This window comes from Cupressus sempervirens, chromosome 4 (genome assembly GCF_028749045.1).
Source record: "Cupressus sempervirens isolate cs-2001-9-10 chromosome 4, ASM2874904v1, whole genome shotgun sequence".
Taxonomy (NCBI): Eukaryota; Viridiplantae; Streptophyta; class Pinopsida; order Cupressales; family Cupressaceae; genus Cupressus; species Cupressus sempervirens.
Window position 1 is genome coordinate 627,697,980 of NC_143121.1, and position 21,700 is coordinate 627,719,679.

General features: G+C 33.9%; 1 protein-coding gene across 2 annotated transcripts; it reads right to left on the reverse strand.

The window, feature by feature from the left end:
• Window positions 1-5,640: 5,640 nt before the first annotated feature.
• Window positions 5,641-9,583, reverse strand: LOC149562796 (thermospermine synthase ACL5-like). Of its 2 annotated transcripts, XM_089826256.1 has the most exons (11): window positions 9,281-9,583; window positions 8,174-9,152; window positions 7,525-7,591; window positions 7,327-7,421; window positions 7,124-7,226; window positions 6,952-7,040; window positions 6,709-6,865; window positions 6,551-6,626; window positions 6,384-6,442; window positions 6,160-6,296; window positions 5,641-6,049 (listed from the first exon to the last, which is right to left on the reverse strand). In XM_089826256.1, exons 2-11 carry the CDS (start codon window positions 8,338-8,340, stop codon window positions 5,965-5,967), a joined length of 1,035 nt encoding a protein of 344 aa, XP_089682382.1. In that variant the 5' UTR covers window positions 8,341-9,152; window positions 9,281-9,583; the 3' UTR covers window positions 5,641-5,964. The 2 variants fall into 2 exon arrangements, with proteins under 2 accessions (XP_089682382.1, XP_089682381.1); XM_089826255.1 differs by having other exon boundaries at window positions 8,174-9,583.
• Between the last annotated feature and the right edge of the window lie 12,117 nt (window positions 9,584-21,700).

The window sequence follows — 21,700 nt, forward strand, 5'->3', positions numbered from 1 at the left end:
GAAAATGTTTTTATTTAATTTTTTAAAAATTTGAAGTTTTTACAAATTATTTTTATCTAAAATGAATTGGCACTATGTTGTGACTAGAAAATCTTGTTGATGTATAGACCTAAGATCTAAGTGAATAAAATTTCTTCATGAATTAATGATTTATTTATCAAATATTTTATAATGATTTGGTGCACGTAGTCTAATTATTAACTTCTTATTTAATGATCATTGTATAAAATAACCATGGTTCTCTTGAAAAAAGTTTTTTCTAGTCTTGCTAAGTGGTTCAAAATCAAAAAGAGATGAGGAGATGAGGAAAAATTTGGTGGAATGGCTGCCTTATTCCTTGTCTCTTAGCTATATCAAATAGCTAAACAGATTAATGCTTTCAAAAATTATAATATGAAATTAGACATTTAATTGTGACCCATAACTCCCTTAACTCTTATGTCTATCTTTTATAAAATTTAGGTCAATGTATGTTAGGAATTTTATCCCCATAAAGCCAAGAACAAAAAGGACGACCTCCCTAATGATGCTGTGGAAGTTTTAGAGGACTCAAAGAAAGAATCCTTTACCACAAAAACTGATTACACCATGGATAATTTGTTCCAATTTTTTACTCCTCTTTCCTTGAGTTTTACAATGTACCATAAAATAGATCTAAGTTGATAAAGTTGCTTCATGAATTTATGATGTATTTATCAAATATTTTATAATAATTTGGGGCACGTAGTCTAATTATTAACTTCTTATTTAATGATCATTGTATAAAATAACCATGGTTTTCTTGAAAAAAGTTTCTTCTAGTCTTTCCAAGTGTAAAGGTTTGACATCAAAAAGATACGAGGAAATTTAGGTCAATGTATGTTAGGACTTGTCTCCTCATAAAGCCAAGAACAAAAAGGACGACCTCCCTAATGATGCTATGGAAGTTTTAGAGGACTCAAAGAAAGACTCCTTTGCCACAAAAACTGATTACATCTTGGACAATTTGTTCCAATTTTTCACTCCTCTTTCCTTGAGTTGTACAATGTACCATAAAATAGATCTAAGTTGATAAAGTTGCTTCATGAATTTATGATGTATTTATCAAATATTTTATAATAATTTGGGGCACGTAGTCTAATTATTAACTTCTTATTTAATGATCATTGTATAAAATAACAATGGTTTTCTTGAAAAAAGTTTCTTCTAGTCTTTCAAGGTGTAAAGCTTCAACATCAAAAAGATATGAGGAGATGAGGCCAGTGCCCTAAGAAAATTTGGTGGAATGGTTGTCCCTTAGTCCTTGGCTATTAGCTATATCAAATAGCTAAACAAATTTCATGGAGAACCTCAATAAAAAAAAATTGAAAAAAGTTTTCTTCTTATGAAACATTATAATAAATAAATACTTTCAAAATTTATAATATCAAATTAGACATTTACCTATGACCCATAACTCCCTTAACTCTTATGTCTGTCTTTTATAAAATTAGGTCAATGTAAATGCCTTTCATTTATATTTTAAGATAAATATTGATTTTTTTAATAATTTAATATTTTATCAATATAATATAATTATTTATTAGTAATATTTACAAAAAATTGATATCTATGTAAGTGGCTTTCATTTTGTTTTTAAAGATAAATATTAATTTTGTTTTTGAATAATTTAATATTTAATCATTATAATATAATATAACTATTAATTAGTAATATTTATAAAAACCTGATATTAAATTTTATAAACAATATAAATAATATAAATTCTATAAAATAATCATAAAGTAGCTAATATATGTGAACTAAAGAAAGTTTAGATATATTTAATATATTTTAAAATAGTTAATGTTAAAATTTTAGATGTATGAGGTGCCAACAAAACTATTTGAAATTTGTGGTAGTAACATCAACTTTTCCCTTTTTGGATATACTCCCCCCTTTAAAAAGTAAAAGGCTCCCTGCCAAAATACCAAGCCCCTGAGCTTAATAAGCATTTATTCAAGGCTACTTCCTCCATGGTCCTGCTACTCCCAAGAATTCCTTTGGCTTTGTGGTTAGGATTTGTCTCCCCATAAAGCCAAGAATGAAAAGGATGACCTCCCTAATGACAAAGATGATATTGTGGAATTAGTTTTAGAGGACTTGAAGAAAGGCTCAATTCATTCCAATTTTTTACTCCTCTTTCCCTGAGTTGTACAATTTACCATAAAATAGATCTTAGTCAACAAATTTTCTTTATGAATTTATGATGTGTTTATCAAACATTTTAGAATGATTTGGAGCACGTAGTCTAATTATTAACTTCTTATTTAATGATCATTGTATAAAATAACCATGGTTCTCTTGAAAAAAGTTTCTTCTAGTCTTGCTAAGTGTAAAGCTCTGACATTGGAAATATATGAGGAGATGAGGCCAATGCCCCAAGCAAATTCAGTAGAATGGTTTCCCCTTAGTCCTTGCCTCTTAGCTATATCAAATAGCTAAACAAATTTTGTGGAAAACCTCTATTAAAAAATGAAAAAAAAAATTCTTTTATGAAACATTCTAATAAATAAATGTTTTCAAAATTTATAATATAAAATCAAACATTTAACTATGACCCATATCTCCCATAACTCTTTTGTCTATCTTTTATAAAATTTAGGTCAATGTAAATCCCTTTAATTTTATGTTTTAAGATAAATTTTGATTTTTTTAAATAATTTAATATTTTGTCAATATAATATAATTATTAATTAGTAATATTTACAAAATATGATATAAATGCCTTTCATTTTATGTATAAAGATAATATTTTATTTTTTGAATAATTTAATATTTAATCAATATAATAAAGTATTAATTAGTAATATTTACAAAAATCTGATATAAATTTTTATAAATAATATAAATTTTTAAGAAATAATCATAAAGTAGCTATATATGTGAACTAAAGAAAGTTTTGATGTATAAAATATATTTTTAAATAATTAATCTTAAAATTTTAGATGTATGAGGTGCCAAAATAATATTCTAAATTGGTGGTAGTAACAACAACTTTTCTAGTTTTGGACATACTCCTCCCTTTCTCTATCTATTGAAAAATGCAAAATAAAAGGCTCCCTACCAAAACACATTCAAGGCTATTTCCTCCATGGTGCAACAATCTCACACTTTTCCTACTCCCAAGAATTCCTTTGGCTCTGTGGTTAGGACTCTGTCTCCCTATAAAGCCAAGAACAAAAATGATGACCTCCTTGATGACAAAGATGATATCATGAAAATTTTAGAGGACTCAAAGAAAGGCTCCTTTTCCACTAAAACTGATTAGAACCTAGACAATTCGTTCCAAAATTTTACTCCTCTTTCCTTGAGTTGTACAATGCACCATCCACCCCATAGTGGATTTAAGCTACTCGAATGATCCCTAGGTGTCTAGAGAGCCTCACTTGGTCCGATTCTGAAAAAAGAAGATGAATCAATTGATTTGGACACTCTAACCCTCCACTCTATAGAAATGGCCTCTTGTTACAATAGGTGAAAGTGGTGGCTTGGTGGATTCTTTTCAATTTCATATAGCATGTAGAAAGATTAATAGACTAGAGGCAATTACTGAAGCAGGGAGAAAGTTTGTCGACTAGATGACTATCCATAGGGACAAGGTCTAGTGGGAAGTGTGTCGAGAGCTGGGAGAGAAGCTCAATAGTAGGGAGAAGTTGGAGGAACAAGTGGAAGATATCAAAAACTAAGTTCCCCCCAAAGGGAGAGCGAATTGAAGTGCCAAAGGCTTTGGTGTCTATCAAGAAGGTCTGGTCCTAACTTGGAGAGAAATTTAATAATTTGGCCTACTAGAGTGTTCAAGCCTGAACCAAGATAGAAGAGGAAATCAGGAGTTTGAAGGAATAGCTAGAGGGGGGAGAGAGAGGCAAAGAGGAAACAAAAAGATGAGACTTCGAGAAATGAGGAAGGTCAGCAGAAGACCTCCCAAGGGTTTAGTGAGTTCAAGCTTGTTCATTCTAAGTTCTCCTTGCTGGACTAGCTGAAGGAGCTACAAAAGTAGTGGCTGGTTCATGCTCTAGTGCCTAGTGATGATTTTGGGTCCCTTCAATTTTTGGTGCTAGTCCTTGATGCTATGGGTGCTTTGGGTTTCGTTGCTAGGTGGATGCTGGTTGGTGTGGTGCGATGGTTGGATGTGGTTTCTAGTTTGTTCTACCTTGGTCTTACTAGTTAGAAAGTTTGTGTTTTTTATGCTTTATGCTAGTAGCATTTTAGCTCATCTGAAACCTCTTTTTGATGGCTAGGGTTTTGGTTTTGACCCAGCATGGTGTAGTTTAAAGTTTTTGGTTTTGTTTAGTTGTAGCTTGTGATGCTTTGGGTTGTCCATTTAATACTTGATGTTACGTTTTGTTGCTTACTAAATTGGTGGTGGGAACATCGACTTCAAATGCAATATTTATCTAACGAGGTCTTTTTCTCCATAAAAATAGGCATTTTCTAGACAATTGTAAGGATATCTACTAAGTTTTTAACTTTCACATTTTTTAAATTCAAACCATCTTAATTTGTTCCAAATGTTTAAGGTTAAGTCTTATGCTCATTATAGGTTTTGGTAGTTTTGGTGTATATTTTTCATGATAATATTTTTCATTGACATAAAATTTACAAACACTAATTGTTGTATCTGCATTTAAATTTAATATCTTATAGTTTGCTAAACTAAAATCTAGTGTCATTCATTATGTCAAGAGGGTCAAGCAGGGTTTTATAGTAGTAGAAATACACAAAATGTTATGTTGCATAGAAACAAAATGCAAACTAAATGATAATATATATTATGAAATTTCGTAACAATGAAATAGCTGATTTCTTTCCTCTCACAATCTCACAAAGAATTTAATTGGCAAAAATCAAATCTCCTATAACATTATAGTATTAGAAAGTATCTTTAAAATTTTATAAAAAACAAAAGATTAAAAGAGTGACTTATTTCTATAATCAAATAATTAATACCTTAAACCAATAGCTAAAAACTAAATGATACATATACATACAATAATAGTTACATATAAAAAAATACAAAAAATAATATTTATTAATATTTTTTAAATACTGTTTTAGGTACCAATTATAATTATATTACATATAAATACCAATGATGAAGCTTATTAGATAGTATTTTATGATTCTTTTCCAAAATTCCAACAATAACCTGATAAATATCTATAACTAGACTCTGAAAAGAAAAACAACCTTTTTTTAACAAAAAAACTCTATTTTTTTATTAGTGGGGAGGAAACCACGTCTATACTCTATCCATGAAACGTCTGCAACAATCACCTCATATGAACTCGGATGGGTTGGTGCAGGAAATGCACTTTATATTGTTCATTAAAATAAGGATTATTATAGTCCATCACTAGTGTTTTCACTTAGTCTAATCATATACCCCAAGTTTTGAAATTGGCTTTCATCGATAATTTAGTCTTAAACTGCAAGATCTGATTCTATTTTATTTTATTGATGGAGCATTTGTTTCACTCAAAATGATTTTGAAAAGAATGCCTGACAACATATTTTAAGTATAAAAGGCCATCATTACCATTAGAAAACCATAATTGGCGGTTGCTTTCAGGAATCCCAACTGTACGCAGAATCCATTATTCCTCCTTAGAAAAAGTCGTGTAATGAATTGTTTTTTTCTTTGTTCCAGTGTTGCTTTGCCAAATACAAACATGGACAAGGCATGCAGTGAACACAGATAAATATAAAACTGAACTGAAAAGTACTCGACAGAATGATTACATCGAATAAATTTAAATAAATACAGCTGTTTCTATACATTCCACTGTAAAGTATCTTCTCCATTTTCACAAGTTACAGCAATAAGAAATCATCATTTTTGCAGTAATATATATGGCCGAATAAGCTCTGGCATGTGGCAGGAGAAGGATAAAACTCCGCTTGTGCCGAGGAGACAAAACTGGGTTTGTGAAGAGCGAGAGAAGATCAGGTGTGTAGTTTATGCGCTGATCCATGCCCGTAAATATATCTTGCGCTCTCCTCAGTATATACATGGCTTTCCTTGGCCAATCTGGAAACAATCCAGTGGAAACTTCAATAAATTCAATGCAAAACATAAGTGAATGAGTAAAACTGAAGAATTTGAGCTGCTGATTAGGATGTTCAAACCCTAAAACTTACGCTTTGCGCACGCTCTTGTTCAAAATTGAAGCTCCGATGAATGTCTGGCCATCTAAATACCGCAGATCTCCTTCAGTACGCTGCTTGATTTTACTGTCGATTTCTTCGCTGGTTAGTGTGAAGGGGTGATCCGATGCCTGTTTGTTTCAAAAGGATGGCTATGGAGGTTAGTATGAACCAGATGTTAAAGGTTTGTGAGAATTTAACAGACGAAATTTACTTACCATGACCCATCCCCAAGTGTCAGCGAATGATGGAATGTGCGCGGAGTAGGGCACGACATCTGTACGATAAATAATGGCGTCAATAGCTTATTAAGGAAGAATTTGTGTGGAGCAGTTTATATCTTTTGAGGTATTGTTGTCGTAACTACTGGAAAGGAAGAGCTTACATTTGAAAACGTGTCTGAGTGTATTGTAGATGCAAGAAAAAACCTGTGTATGGCTCAGAACACCGGCAGGTCCCGCCTGTAAAATCACAGATGCCAAATGTCAAAATTTTCGTCTAAGAAGACAAATTTTTGAGTAATAATTTACGAAGAGCAATTACCTGTGTAACGAAAATGCCTCCGCGGGATAGCTTTGGCTTGACAACCCGCTCGTAAAAAGATTTGGTGTAAAGCTGGTAGCAAGGACCCCCTTCAATGGGGTCCGCTAGGTCTCCAATTATCACGTCAAAACATTCCGCTCTCGTTTCGAGCTCCGCCCTGGACAAATAAATTATTTTCCATATCAAGCAATTCGAAGAAATAATGTGATTTTCTCGTTGATTTGTGTGGAGCCCAAGCTTTACCTGGCATCATTGATCACCAGATCAAGTCTAGAGCTGGAGAATGCCTCTTGATTAGCAGTTAAGTGTTGCTTGCAGAAATCCACGACTTCCTGTAAGGGAAACATTACCGTAAGAAATCTTGATTTGAAAAAGAACATAATTTATTTGGGAAGAGTTATGAATTTTTTCTTACCTCGTCAATGTCGCACATAACAACTTTGTTGATATTCTTGTGCCTGAGAATCTCCCTCGCAGTGGAGCCTTCTCCGCCTCCCATAATGAAAGCGCTCTTGGGGCTACAATCATAATACAGTTACAAAGCAGATTAATGAATTTTCATGGAAGCCTGCTGATGCCGTTATTTTGATTCTGTAAATAATGTATTTTGAGCTATACTTGGGATGGTGAAGCAAAGCCGGATGCACTAGAGATTCGTGGTATATAAACTCGTCCATTTCTGCGCTTTGTAACTTGCCATCTATAACAAGAATCTGTAGATACACGAAAAAAATTGCCTTCTGTTAACAAATATTTTCTTGCGTGTAAATTGAAAAAAAAAGCCTGTGAATATTTTGAGCAGCTTTCATGGCAAACCTTGCCGAAAGCTTTTGTATCGAGGAGAGCTATGTCTTGGTACTCGCTGACTCCTGTATGCAAAATACTGCAAGCGAAACAACAAATATAAGTTTAGCACAGATATTTTAAAGCATTTATTCATGTTGCTTATCTCAAATTCTACAAGTAAAAGAAAGCCATTATACAAACTGCTCTAAAGACACGGCTCTCTTTGTTGACTGCTAAATCGTTTCAGAAATAACTTTCAAAGACAAAATATTTATTATCGAAGGCTTTTAGAAGCATGTCAGCAAGAAAAGAACAAAGAGATATCATTTATGGACACTATGATTGAGAGCAATATAACAAGCGAAAGAACATTTCTCTGCAAAATACTGCAACTAAAACAACAAATATAATTAGCGCAGACATTTCGAAGCATTTAGATTTAATTCTTGTAACTTCTATAAAATTCTACAAGTAAAGGAGAGCAATTACGAAAATTGATTCAAGGAACGGCAGTCGTCGCCGTTTATCAAATCGTTCCAGAAACTACGTCGGCAAACTAGATATATTTTATCAGGAAAAATGATTGAAAGCTTTTTAACAAGAAAATAACAGACACATTATTTTTGCACTCTGATTGAGAGCATTTTGACAAGCAAAATGATATTTTCCATTCACAGACCTGTTCAAAGCGAAACACCAGCGAAGATCATCGTCAACCTCCTCTTCGTACCAGCAAGAACGTCGGCGTCCATCACCGTAAGAACGCGCAGCCATTACTGTTCCATTACACTTGACGCCGTTACCGTTGGCAGGCTTACCGTTTGCATTCTCGCCGTTTTCACCCATGCTGTGGCGTGCTCACGGTTCCTTTGCCTTAAACTATGGATTAAGCGTGCAGGCAGACGAATATCAACTGCAGAACAAGAACAAGAGAAATGCGGGGAAAAAACAGGAAGATCTCGGCTGGGAAGTGAGAGGAATAAAGGAAGCAGCAGAAAGCTGGCAATGAAGTAAGTAAAAGAGAATCACAGATAAAAAGACGCCAGGCAAGCGCGCGTTATATGGGGGAAGGAGGAGCCGATATCGATGGATATAATTCACAAGGATTGCGAGCGCAGGCAGGAAAAGGAGAGAAAGTGAAATAAAGAGCATGGATTTGCGGAATTAGGAGAAAAAAGAAATAAACATGCATCATAATACTTGCGTGGATGCCCGCGTGACACTCCTCTCTGTATAGTTATCATAATCTCCTCTTCCTCCGCCATCGAGTATACACAAATACTCATAGCTCATACACCATGACAACGCCGTTAAATTTCTTCAAAAACAAAACCTAAATGGAAAAAATTCTGTCAATCTTGACGCCAAAATCAATCTCGAAACCCTTGCCCACAGGATCACAATCCTCCTCAGATGTACCGTAAACAGCCGACAGAAGTCTCCTAGCCTGAAAAACAGCTCGGATGTCGCGCTTTCCCAAAGTGAATTTCTAGGACGGAACGAAGCACAAATCAAATATTTTTATTTTTTTGCATTAACAGACTTCCATCTCCATCACCGTTATGATGATGTGTCTGGCGTTCCATTCATTCTCCCGCATCATGACTCGCGCACGCTCTCTGATCGCTGTTACCGAGAATCCTTCCTTCCATCCACATCTGCTCAATTACAATCTGCCGCCGTCAACTACCGGACACTAAAACCCTCAGGTACAGCGCAAATACAATCAATTACGATTTTACAAACCCACACAGCGCAAAAAATCAATCAATTACGATACACAAACCTCTGATCTTCTGTCAGTTGCCGCATACGATACACAGCGGGGACCGGTTCGCGAGGCGGGCCATGCATTTGCACGCATTCTCCATTTATTTCCCTTTTTCTTTTCCTCCGTGCGGGAAATTTGGAAAAAGCGCCGCTTCTGCTTCCTCTCTTTTGCCTCTACCTTTGCACAGTCCCCCGCCCTGGCCGGGGGCCTGCCCTCACCCCACTTCTTTCCCTTTTTAATGGCCGACGATCATTCCATTTCCGCCATTATTTTATTGAACCAGGCAAAGGCAACCGCAACGAAAACAGATCCGAATGTCCGTTGTGCCGTGGGATGATGAGCATGATGAATTGTTAGGGTTAGTGTTTGCCACGTCGACCAGAGTTGTTGGGTGGAGCGGCATGCTTAATGCTTAACTAGTGCTCTCGCGCGTGCTCCAATGCGCCTATCACTACTCCACCTACCTATACACTTATTCCTCTCCAAACAAATTATATCACACGAACCAACAACAACAGAAACCGAATCAGAATCATCCATTATTGTGCTCAGAAAAGTCACATAAATGTGAGCCAAACCCTAATCCTTAATCCTCTCAGCCGAGCTCTAATCCTTCAGCCTGTAAACCAAACCCTAATCTATCATTTAGTTTTGCTTCTGATGTCAATTGAGTGAATTATTTAACATCTAACATTTCAAATTACTTCTATAAATCTTTCATCAGAACGAAAGAGCTAAAAAGATTAGTGTTAAAGTCTAATCTTTAAGCCGGTCAGCCAATTCCTAAGCTTTCATCCTGTCAACCAAACCCTAATCCATCATTTAATTTTTCTTCTAAATTCAATTCTATACAAAATTTTAATATCCAAATTCCTTAATCAAAATGAAAGATCTGTAAAGATTAGTAGTAAACACTAGTTCTTGAGCCTGCAAATTCAAACCCTAATCCAGCCCACGGGAATTCGCTGCCTCTGAATTCCGTTCCGTTCCTTCCGCCGCGGCATAAATTCAGGTTCCAATCCTTGAAAGCAAGAACAGAGTTTTGCATGATTGATTTTGTTTTACTTTCTCGTCCTTTCATTAAGACTAAACAAACCACTTGCTGCTAAGCTTTCAAACTCCGAATCATTGCATCCCTAAGCTTCTGCATTCTCTTAGAAATGCTAGTTTTTTTATTTGTTTCGACTATGATGAGAAATCGATTCTGTCAGTACTACTGATTGTCTTTTCCCAGTATTGCAATGGATTGAGAAGGGTGAGAAAATGATGATGGGAAGAATTAGGAGAACCCTGAGGAACTCATGGGCCTACACGTTGAAAACGGAAAGCCGTTCGAAATTCGGAACCTGCTTCATGAGCTCTCATGGCGTTCCCGTTTTCAGTTTATTCATTGCTGTCTGCATTATTCGTTTTAACTAATTTACTTTGATGATTAATTCATCTGCCCGCTGGTTATTGTCTAATGGTTCCTTTACCTTGGTATCCTTGCTGGGGAGCAAAATTCCGTGGAGTGCTCCATGGGTAAAGAAAATGGAACCAATGGTAAAACAAACGGATTTTAAGTGGATTATTATATTAAGGCTTTCACTACTACATATTAGAGGACTTGATTTCACTTGCTTTTTATTAATATTATTTATTTTGGTTTTGTTTCTATGTTATAATGAAATGGAGGAATTTTAGTGTTGTCTATGAGACTAACTGTTCTTATCATCAAAAGTATATCTATCTATCTATCTATCTATCTATCTATAATTAATTTTCATGAGGATAGTTTTTAAAATTGTAAATCTTTGTTGCTTTCAAGAAAGTTAAATATTTTCAAATTGACTATTAGTATTCTTGTATGCTACAAATTTTGAACTTTAATTTCATCTTTGTCATGAAAGACACACTTAAAAACTAGGCACATCACATGAGAGAAACTAGTGGAGAAACCCAAAAATGGGCTCTACTTGACACATGCCTTCACCATTCAATATATAGAAGATTATAAATTAAATTCTACATAAGCCACATACCAATGTTTGTTGTTGCATTAATGAAGGATAGGTGAAATATTTATGAAAGTAGTTGAGATATGGATGAGTCCTAGCCTAAAGCCTTGTTAGGTACTCATATACAATCACTTTTCAAATATCATCAATCATAATGTTTCCCCCAAATTAAAATCACTTTGGATTTTCATAGTTTACCCCTTAACCGATGCAATTTTGTAGTCTCAAACTCACCAACAACTTCACAAACATCACACAAGTGGTTTCAAGATCACCATAAACCTCACTCATAAATGGTTTCAAGATTGCCATAAACTTCAAGGACTCAAGTGGTTTTGGATTACAACAAACCAAGAACATATTGTGAACAAACCATCACTATGGGGAAACCATCATCACTTTAGGATTTTATACTTTTGTACCTACATCAAACTAATTATTGAGTCCATATAAAATGAAATATATCTACCGAGATACATGGGTACCTAGCCGTTGTACTCACTAGTTGTATGGGAATCCTTTTAAGATCCATGGTTCATCTATACATTAAACCAAAAAGTCTTGAGGTGTCAAGCACAACCAATGATGCACCCCTTACATTCACATTGCCCATTTAATGAACATTCACTAATTCAATCTTCATCACTTGGTTGGGGGATATCAATCCAATAATATTCTATTATATGAACACTTCTGATACCAAAAAAAACCTTCACAAATAACTAAACATTTTCTCACTTCCAATCCCAACACTTTTATCCAAATTAGTGCACACACAGAACTTTGCACCATGACAAAAGAACTCTAGCATGTCATCTCATTTTCTAATCAATGCTAACTCTCACATCAGATTTATACTACTCAACATGCATACAATTTAGTGACAAACCCTATATACTTCATCTAGCACCTAAGTTACAAGTTAAAAATAATATTATTAACAACTAATGCTAAGCCCACAAGACCTAGGATTTTCGAAATATATGGTAAGATCTCCTCTCTTGTTTAGCAACTGCTACAACTCTTATTTATCCTTGTCAGTCAACATCACTTTCATACATTAGCAACAATCTTCTTCTCTCATAGGAATTGTTCTTACACTCTCTAACACTCCCACTTGCATAGAGGTGCTCCACAAAATACTAATCTCTGACTAACGGCTTCACACAATGCTCTATTTTTGTCTTTGTTTTGCATACTCCTTGTAGTTGTATCATCTTCAACAATCACAACACACTATATACTTGGGAAAATTGAACCTATTTTACATCCAACACTTGATCTCTCTTGACATATCCTCCTTTTTAAATTGCACACTCTTCATCGATATGGATTTTTTCACTTCACCACAATAAGCTATACTAATCAGCAAAAAAAACTTATGGACCACTCTTGATCTATGTTTCAAACAACTTGCATAACATTATCTCCCTTTGGCTCTAATACCAAGTTAAAAACTAAGCACATCAAAGGAGAGAAACCAATGGAGAAACCCAAATATGGGCTCTACTGAACACAAGCCTGTACCATTCAATTTATAAAAGTTATTATACTTTAAATTCTACATTTACCATAGACCAAAGATGAATGGTAGAGGACAGTTGATTGCCTTGTTTTGGGTGGTTGGTCTGTGCATGCCATATAAAAATGGTGATAATTAATTTACTTTTTCTAAAAGACATAAGTTCTCTCCTTCCACTTTTTTTTTGAAGTAACCCATCTACCTCTTCCACATTAAGGTGATGGAAATTAATGTTTAGTTTGGTGGATTTTCTAGCTTTCTAATTTTATAGAAATCAAAATTAGTAGGTGGTTTATTATGATTATCATGTATTTTATTATTGCATTACAAATATAACTTAGTGTTTTACATGTTTCTTTGTGGGATTAGACCTAGTACTTGAACATGTTCTATTGGTTGTGATAAGAGTTGATAATTTGATACCCACACTGGTTAATTTAATATCCACAATTGTTGATTGATTTTTAATAATTTTCACAACACACCAATAATTATGAATTTAAAGTTGTTACCATTGATGATGACTACCCATAATTGAATGAAATGTACCATTTATTAAAAAAAGAAACCAATCACCAATGTCACATCAGCTACTTGCTCGTATAGGAGGATTTTTGGCACAACCATTGGTCTCACTTGGAAAGCTATTTTAAAACATTAAGTGTGATTAAAAATTTTCACTTGGATTTTGAGAAGTGCAAAGTTAAGGTGCACAACAACTAGGTCCTCTATACTACCTTGATCAAAATTGTGGATTTCATTTTGATCCTTGATTATCTAATTCTTGTAGTTCAAATATACTATAGTTTCTTTATTTTTCTTATCTTGATCAAAATTATTGGTGTCACTTTGTTCCTTGTTTATTAAATTCATTAAATTCAAATATAACTTAGTCTTTGACTTATTTGTCTACCTTGGTCAAAATCATGGGTGTCATTTTATTCCCTATTTTTAAAATTGTTGTCATTCATATATACTTTAGCTTTTAACATGATTCTATATCTTGATAAAAAAACAAAATCAATATCACTTTGTTTCTTGTTTTTTCTTTTTCTTTTTGGGTTTAGATAATTCTTAGTTATTTCACTTTCTTAATCAAAATTGTGGGCTTCTTTTTATTCCATGTTAGTTTCTTCCAAAGAGCTATAGGAAATGAATTGTATTTTTTATTAAATCATGTGAGGAAGGGCCTAACCCATCATAGATATGACCAACCTATCTACATCCAAATTAAAGTAGAATTAAAGTCACAAAAATAAGGAAACCAATGTAAAAAAAAACAAAGCATGAGTCAATTATGTTACAAACTGATTTGGAACAAAGATTTTATTTTTCTTAATTAGCATCCTAGCATGAGAATGCTTATTATAGTGTAAAAATATCCAATAAGATTCAGAACAACATTGAACCTCCAAAGAAAGGGTGGGCTACTAGAAATAACTTTACAATGAGTAGTATCAATAGGGACAAAATTACCAAACACAACTAGAAAAATCATTAAAGGAAAAATATAACACCACTACAAATAATTGAATCTAAAGAAAATAAACTCTAGAAAATAGTGACATGGGGAACACTAGTAGAAATAGATGTGGGTTGTCAATTACCAACAATACTTGTAAATATGTACTAGAGTATGGAGAGGGATAATTTAGAAACTAGAGCATAAATATCCTGGCATTAGTTGTGGTAGCATCGAGAAACACTAAGAAGGGGTGAATTAATCTTGGAATTCTTCTAGAATTAAACTACACCTTTTACCACAATTTTATATAACCACTATAATGATAAAGCATAATATTAAAGAAAATACAACAAGAGAACCCATAACCAATTATTTTTTCTTGATGAAACCATGGCCAAGGGAAAAATACAAAGGGGATTGAACTTGCAAGATACTACACTAATCTAAAAATGTCCCTGTTAAGAGACCTATCTCTATTAGGATTCATTACATTAAATTTAGTACATAAGTCCCTATTAGGAGACTAGACCTAGTTCAAGGTTTGTAACCCTATTAGGAGAACTAAGAGAATAAAAGGGAAGTTGCTTGAGGGTGAAGGTTACAACAACTTTCAAGGACTCATTTTTTAATAAAATAAGGTATTAGAATAAAAAATTAAACTGTACACAACATTTCAATGCTTGATTAGCTGCAATGATGTTTGTGTTGGCATAACTGATCTGGTCATTGCTAATAAATAATGATTAAAAAATACTTATGTATTGCATGCTCATAAGGTATACTATTTTTCATTGATGTCAAGTGTGTGGCATATTATTTCATCTTGTTACTATATCTTTAGCAAGTATTAATGGCATCGAGGAACCAAGAAAGAATAGTGAGAGGAGACTTATTGGGTAACAATAGGAATAAACAATGAAGCAGTGTTAGTGATGAAAAGTCTTATTGCTGAAGTAATATCTTACTAGAGAAGTGGTAAAGTCAAGTTTATATTAGGTGAAGAAAGGAAAATTAAAAGGAATATTATTTAAAAAGTTTCTACAAGGGTGGACATATGTTATTGTGATCATTGGATAGATAGGTTTATAGTTTGTGATATACTTAAGGAGAAGTGAAATACAAAAAGAGGATATTGTGACTAGAGGAAGTGGCTAAAAGAAAAAAGTGGGTTCTGATTGTAGAAGAACTACTAATGGTATGCTTCTTTATTGAAGATTTTAAAGAAATACAACATAGAAAGGAAGTGCAAATTACATATTATTTTCCTATTACCTTCTTATCACTGTAATAGTTTAAATCCCTTGAAAGGGTGGCTTTAATCAAACAATTATAAAACCTCTAAAAAGGTAGAATTCTAAGATTGTAGTATTGAAATACTTTAGCAAGGTTACTCCTAGCAGAGTAAAGTTCCTAACCAATCTAGAAGTAAATCTTGTAACAGGGTACACTTAGCAATTTTTTGTAACCCTTAATTAGGTAAGCTCCTAGCAGAGCATATTCTGGAAGAGTACAATATTTGTGAGAACTATTCTCATGCCATGGTTTTCACCCAAATTGGAACTCCAAAAGATATATATTGGTGTTATTATTGTGTGAAATATTTTACTATTCCTTGTGATTGTTTATGCACTTAATCAATAATGGTGTTATAGACAAAACTGAATCTTAGCAGTAAAAAATTTCAAAGTTATTGGAAAAAAATGATTTGGTGATTACTAATTCACCCCACCCCCTTAGTAATAATTACTATACCTACAATTGGTATCAAAGCTTGGTACCTAATTTGGAAGAATAATTTTTTAGGGAAAGGATCTCAAGATGTATAGAAAAGAAGCACCAAAGTTTAACATGCATGAAGATGATTTTGGAATTTGGGAAAGTAGGATAAAATTACACCTATTAGGACTTAGAGATAATGCAGAAGACTGCATTATCATAAAATATATGTAACCAAATGGTGTGAGTGTTAATTATGGCCTTTTAATCAACCACACTTCAACATGATCCTTATATGAAGAATTATTTTGGAATGAACATTGGATTGTTCATCTGAAACAACTCGACATGCCGATCCATTGCCTCCTAACTAGAATGATTATGCTATTTCTAGCTCATACCGAGAAGCTAGCAACCAAACATCTAGAATGAAGGATTCGTAAAGCTAAATGATGTGCAAGATTAATCTAGTAAAAGGAAATAATAATTAATCTAAATGAATGCATATTAAACTAGATGAGATTAACATGCAAGATTAACAAAGCTATGAGTGTAAATGAAATGAGTAGTCAATTCAATATAAGTTCGATGCAAATCAATTGTCAACCTCTAGAATGAGGAATTGAGAGCATCTTAAATAGAATCCAAGAATTGATCAACGGTCAAGATCAAATAGATTGGACGGTTAAGATCTAAAGAAGGTTTGGTGAGAATATAAAGTTTCCTTGCGAAAAGTTAACTGATTGCTTTTGAGTGGAATAAGGAGTTAACTAATTTAATTCCTTTTTTGATTTTAGTCCACTCAGATTTTCTATTTCTGAACTAAAGAGAATATTTGGAGAATATATTTAATTTAAGGAAATTAAATATGACCTCATAATTGAATAGTCTAATCAATTGAATAATTAAATTCAATAATTAGAATGAGGGTATTTAATTAAAATCAAATATATTTAATTCCTTACATATATTAGCTAAGGGGTGAATTTAAATTTGATTAAAGTACTAGGATTTATAATTAAATTAATTCAATTAAAAGGTTAATTTAGCCAATTCAATGAATCTTTAGGAATTAATTAAAGTAAGTGATTAATATAGATTAATTATTTTCTAGATTTGACACTAAGATCGAGTATAGATTATTAGAATCAGGATTGCCTAGTAAAATAGGACTTAGGATTGATCAAATAGACCAAGATTGGTTTAGCATGACAATGTGCCAATTTTGGGGTATTACCTTTGCCCCTCTTTGAATGGATGTGTGAGTAACACATACAATTCAAAGAAATCAAAAGTTTGAAGCATAGATCAAGAAATGAGATTAGTTCTGAATTTGATGATACATAGACCAATTGATAAGCTTTTAAAGATTATCTCCAGAATGAAGCTTAACCTTAGGGAATCCAGATAGAACACTTAGATACCAAAATTGATAAGCTTTATAAGGTTGTCTCAAGAATGAAGCTTAACCTTAGGGAATCTAGATAGAACACCTAGATACCAAATTCGATAAGCTTTTAAAGGTTATCTCTAGAATAAAGTTTAACCTTAGGGAATCCAAATAGAACACCTAGATACCAAAATTGATAGAACAAAAATTATCAAACTTCATAGAATTGTTTCCAGAGACTCAATTCTCAGGAGTCGAGGTTAGACTATCTTGATACCTGTTTATTAGAAGATGACAAGATTAATCATGATTCATAGAATTATCCCCAAAATGAGGCTTGATCCTCACAAGTCAAGGTTAGACTATCTTGATACCTATCCATTGAATAGTGATCAAAAGCAAGAACTTAGAATTGTCCCCAGAACGAAGCTTAATTCTCAACAAGAGTTAGGATAATCTCTAAATGAAGCTTAATCCTTACTGAGGATTTGGAATTATCTCCAGAATGAAGCTTAATCACCTAGAGTCAAGATAAAACACTTGAATATTGGTCCATGAAAGAGATAACAAGACCTATCATGAGTTGTAGAATCATCCCCAGAATGAGGCTTGATCCTCAGGAGTTAGGGTTAGACTGTCTCGATACCTGTCCATCAAACTCTGATGAGAACTATTATAAGATCGATCAGTTGATCAAAAGATAAGATAGATGACATATGATTCCAAATAGAGGGAACAAGATTCCCCAAGCGATGAGATGCCCCTAGAGATTAGGACATGATGTTCAAATTGAGTTGAAGCCAAATTTTGAAAGATTCAATGATGTAATCATCCTGCCCCCTGAGTTGATTGTGCATTATCTGTATAACAATCTCCTCCTTTGTATTTTTTCATTTTATAACTCCCCCATTAATTTATCTCATATCTGTATCTCCCCCTTTTAATCTGTATCACCCCCTTTTAATCTGTATCTCCCCCTTTTTGACACTTATGTCAAAGAATGTTTAAGGGTTAAGACCATATTTAGCCAAAAATGTGCTATTTACCTCCATAATCATTCTGAGAGTTGCATCCCAATTGTTCAAAGCAATTTCAGTGACTTATGCTGGATAGTAGTCTCAATAGCAAGATGAATAAGTCCATCTAATGTAGAAAGATTTGGGTCTTTCTTGAGAACAGTTTCAGCATAAACTTGTTCTTTATGGAGTATCTCTAAATGTGGGGTAATGGAGGACTGGAGCTGTATTAATTTGGCCTTGATATTAGCCTCATCTTCTGTTAAGACAGCTATTTCTTTATGAGTGTGAAGTGATTGAGCAAAATGCTTCTCACTTTGAGCTGGATCACTTGGTAGTTGCATGCTTGAAATGTTTAAATTTCTTTCCAAGCTCAGTATCTTTTGGCTTGTTTCTTGTGTGAAGTATGAAAAATCACACAACTTTTTGTACAGTGAGAATATATTCTCAAGTACCTTCTTCACTTTATCAATAAGCTTTGCCAATTCAACTTGTGAAAGTGTAATTTGTCTTGATATTTTCTCATTCACTTTCCCTTGAAATTTTCTTTCTGACCATTCCATAAGTTTTGCATTGGTTTCTAGGTCTTCATTTGTCACCTGGTCAACAATATCTATTAATTTCTCTATGATATGCTTTGACTCATCCGATGATTGCAAACTGAAGGCATCCATAAAGATGTCCTTTATCTCATAAAGTGTTTGCTTATGTTTATACTCCTTCTTGAGTATTTCCTATCTTTGCCTTCTATTCAATGCATCTTGCACCTCATTGATTTGATCAATGGTTATTAATTTTGAGTCATAGCTCGGTATGACTATTTCCTCATCTAATTCAGGGTCTCCATAGTGAAGTACCCTTGCAACTCTGGTAGTACTGGATGATGGTACAAAAATTTGCAATGGCTAGTGTGAAGGAGTTCCCAAGGTAGGCAAATTTATTAATGTTTATATTGCCTCCTGTTCTTTAGGGGTTTTTACTGTTTCCACCTCCTTCTGTCTACCATGATCAATTATTGTAATTTGTGGAAGTGCACCTTGTGTTTGTGTTGTAGGATCAGATGTAATAGTCTATCCTGTTTGTTCTTTTCCTTTTTCTATAGCTGCACTTTGCTTTTGTCTTGCAGCACCAATTATGCTTGTTGGTATTTGGAATTGATTACTAGTAGTTGTGATAGAAGGTAGCTCTTGTGAATTCACCTTATCTTTGACTATATTTTCTACTAGTTTCTGTAACTCATCTATACTGACCAATATTGGATCTGTACACAATATTGCTTGTTATGTAGATTGGTCAAGAAATCTTTTCAGATCTTTTGTAGTTAATGGATTGATATTCTGACCAGAAGTATCAGGAACATTAGTAATCGTCATAGTGTCTGCAGGTGAGATGAATGCTTGTGGAGGGCTAGGAGGTGGCAATTGTGTGTCTTGCACACTCTGATCTGGTTGCTGCTCTTGCTCAGCTGTTGCCATTTTGTCCTATTTTTGTGTCTCTTCCTCCTCTCCATCTTTCTTTTCTTCTTCTCTTTTCTTTTCTTCTTCTTCTTTCCTCTCTTCTTCTCTTTCTTTTCTTCTTCTTCTTTCCTTTTTCTCCTCTCCTCTATTGGTATAGCAACTTCTTCCTTGTATTCTTCCTCAAGAAAATCTTCAATCTTTTTTGTACAAATTCTTCCATGACTTCATTGTTCTTTGAAAAATATCTTCCATTCTATTTTGAAGTATGAAGAATGCCCTGTACTTAGGTGTAAACCTGTTATTATTCCTTTTGACTGCTTTGCTAACTTGTTCTCTAGTCAAATCTGGCAATACACTCGCTAGGGTTGATTCCCTCATCTCCTTCTCCATTTTCAAACAAAAATGCCATCTGTCTTCTACAATTTTTGATAGCTCCTTTGGCAATTGACCATCTAGTTCAAGTGGAGTGTACTTGAACTGTGCCATCATTCCATACACTGTTTCTTCTATTTTATTTTGTTCTTCTTTATTAAATTTACTAAAATCAACTTTATTAAATTATTCAAGTCACCACTTGCAATCTTTTTACATAAGATATCAACTGATGAATTGCTTACCTTTTCTGATTGATCTTCTTCATCAGTGTCAGGTTGAGCCACATACCTTCTTTTCCTCGGCTCTTCCTATGTTTCCTTGATTTGTTTCTTCTTGGTAACTTCCTCTTTAGCCTTTTGAGTGAAGGCCCTTGTTGATGCTCGTGTTGTTGGCTTTTGTGGTGATGGCGTGGCAGCTTTCTTTGATCTGGGCTTGGCTGAAGGTTGTTCTGTTGCCTTTCTCTTCTTTGGCTCGGCTTCAGTTGCTGCTTCCTTGGCTTCTTCTTCCTCTGGACCTTACTCCTTTTCTTCTCCAAGACCTTGAGTTAGTTCCATTGGCCCTTGTTCCTGCTCATTTTCATCATCACTGTCATCTTCTTCTTCTTTTGCCTCTGCCTCAATTTCTTTGCCAAACTTATTTTTAATTTTCTTTATTAATTTGTCTTTCTTCTTCAATGTAGAAGCAGTTTTTAATTCCATGTTTATCTTTGATCTTACCACATCATAAGTGCCAAAATGTGGTGCACTTTTATCTGCTTCTTCTGCCAATAATGCAGTTATTGCTGCAGATGCCTCATCAATATTGATTTCGTATCCAAATGGCCTTAGCCATCTTACCCTTGGTATTACAGCTTGAATATAAGTAAAATCTATGTCAACTAAGAAACATATGTCATTAGTATGTTTTTCCACTAAGGAAGCTGGTATCCTTGATCTTTGCTTCATGGATTTCTTGAAATCCTCAAAATAGCTTGTCATCAAGGTATCAAAATTTTCTCCCATTTGCTCTATATATTCATTAATTTGTGCAATGATGGTTCTGTCAGTTCTCCATGCTACTTTACCAAAAGAAGGAAATTCATTCTGTACATAAAATAATATGCAAGCTAGGATTGCTCCAAATTTGCATTGAGTGCCTTTTTTTCTTCTTATAGTAGCTAGGTTTTCATTGATCTGTTGCAATTGCAGTTCTGCAAGATCATAAGTATGATCCTTTTTCACCAATTTGTAACCTACATCTACTGCAATGCATGGTACACTGTTGAGTCTACTGGATTGATAGAATTTGTGAGCAATGACTCTAACAACAAATTCAACTAGAGGATCCTGTATGGTATGAATTGTCATTCCTCTTTTGTTCCATTATGCACCAGTATTCCTTTCAATGACCTCCTTTGATTCACTTCTTAGGATTTTGTACCGATCTAGGGTTGGGTACCCTATTACTCTATGTATAATTTCCTTTGTCAATTTGGTGGGCATATCTTCTAACCACAAG

Excerpts from the sequence above, each read along its gene's own strand:
- LOC149562796 (XM_089826256.1), bottom strand. The coding sequence starts at position 8,340 with ATGGGTGAAAACGGCGAGAATGCAAACGGTAAGCCTGCCAACGGTAAC. Across the intron at positions 7,422-7,524 it reads ATACAAAAGCTTTCGGCAAG|ATTCTTGTTATAGATGGCAA; the intron begins GTTTGCCATGAA and ends GTGTATCTACAG. Across the intron at positions 6,443-6,550 it reads ACTCAGACACGTTTTCAAAT|ATGTCGTGCCCTACTCCGCG; the intron begins GTAAGCTCTTCC and ends TTTATCGTACAG.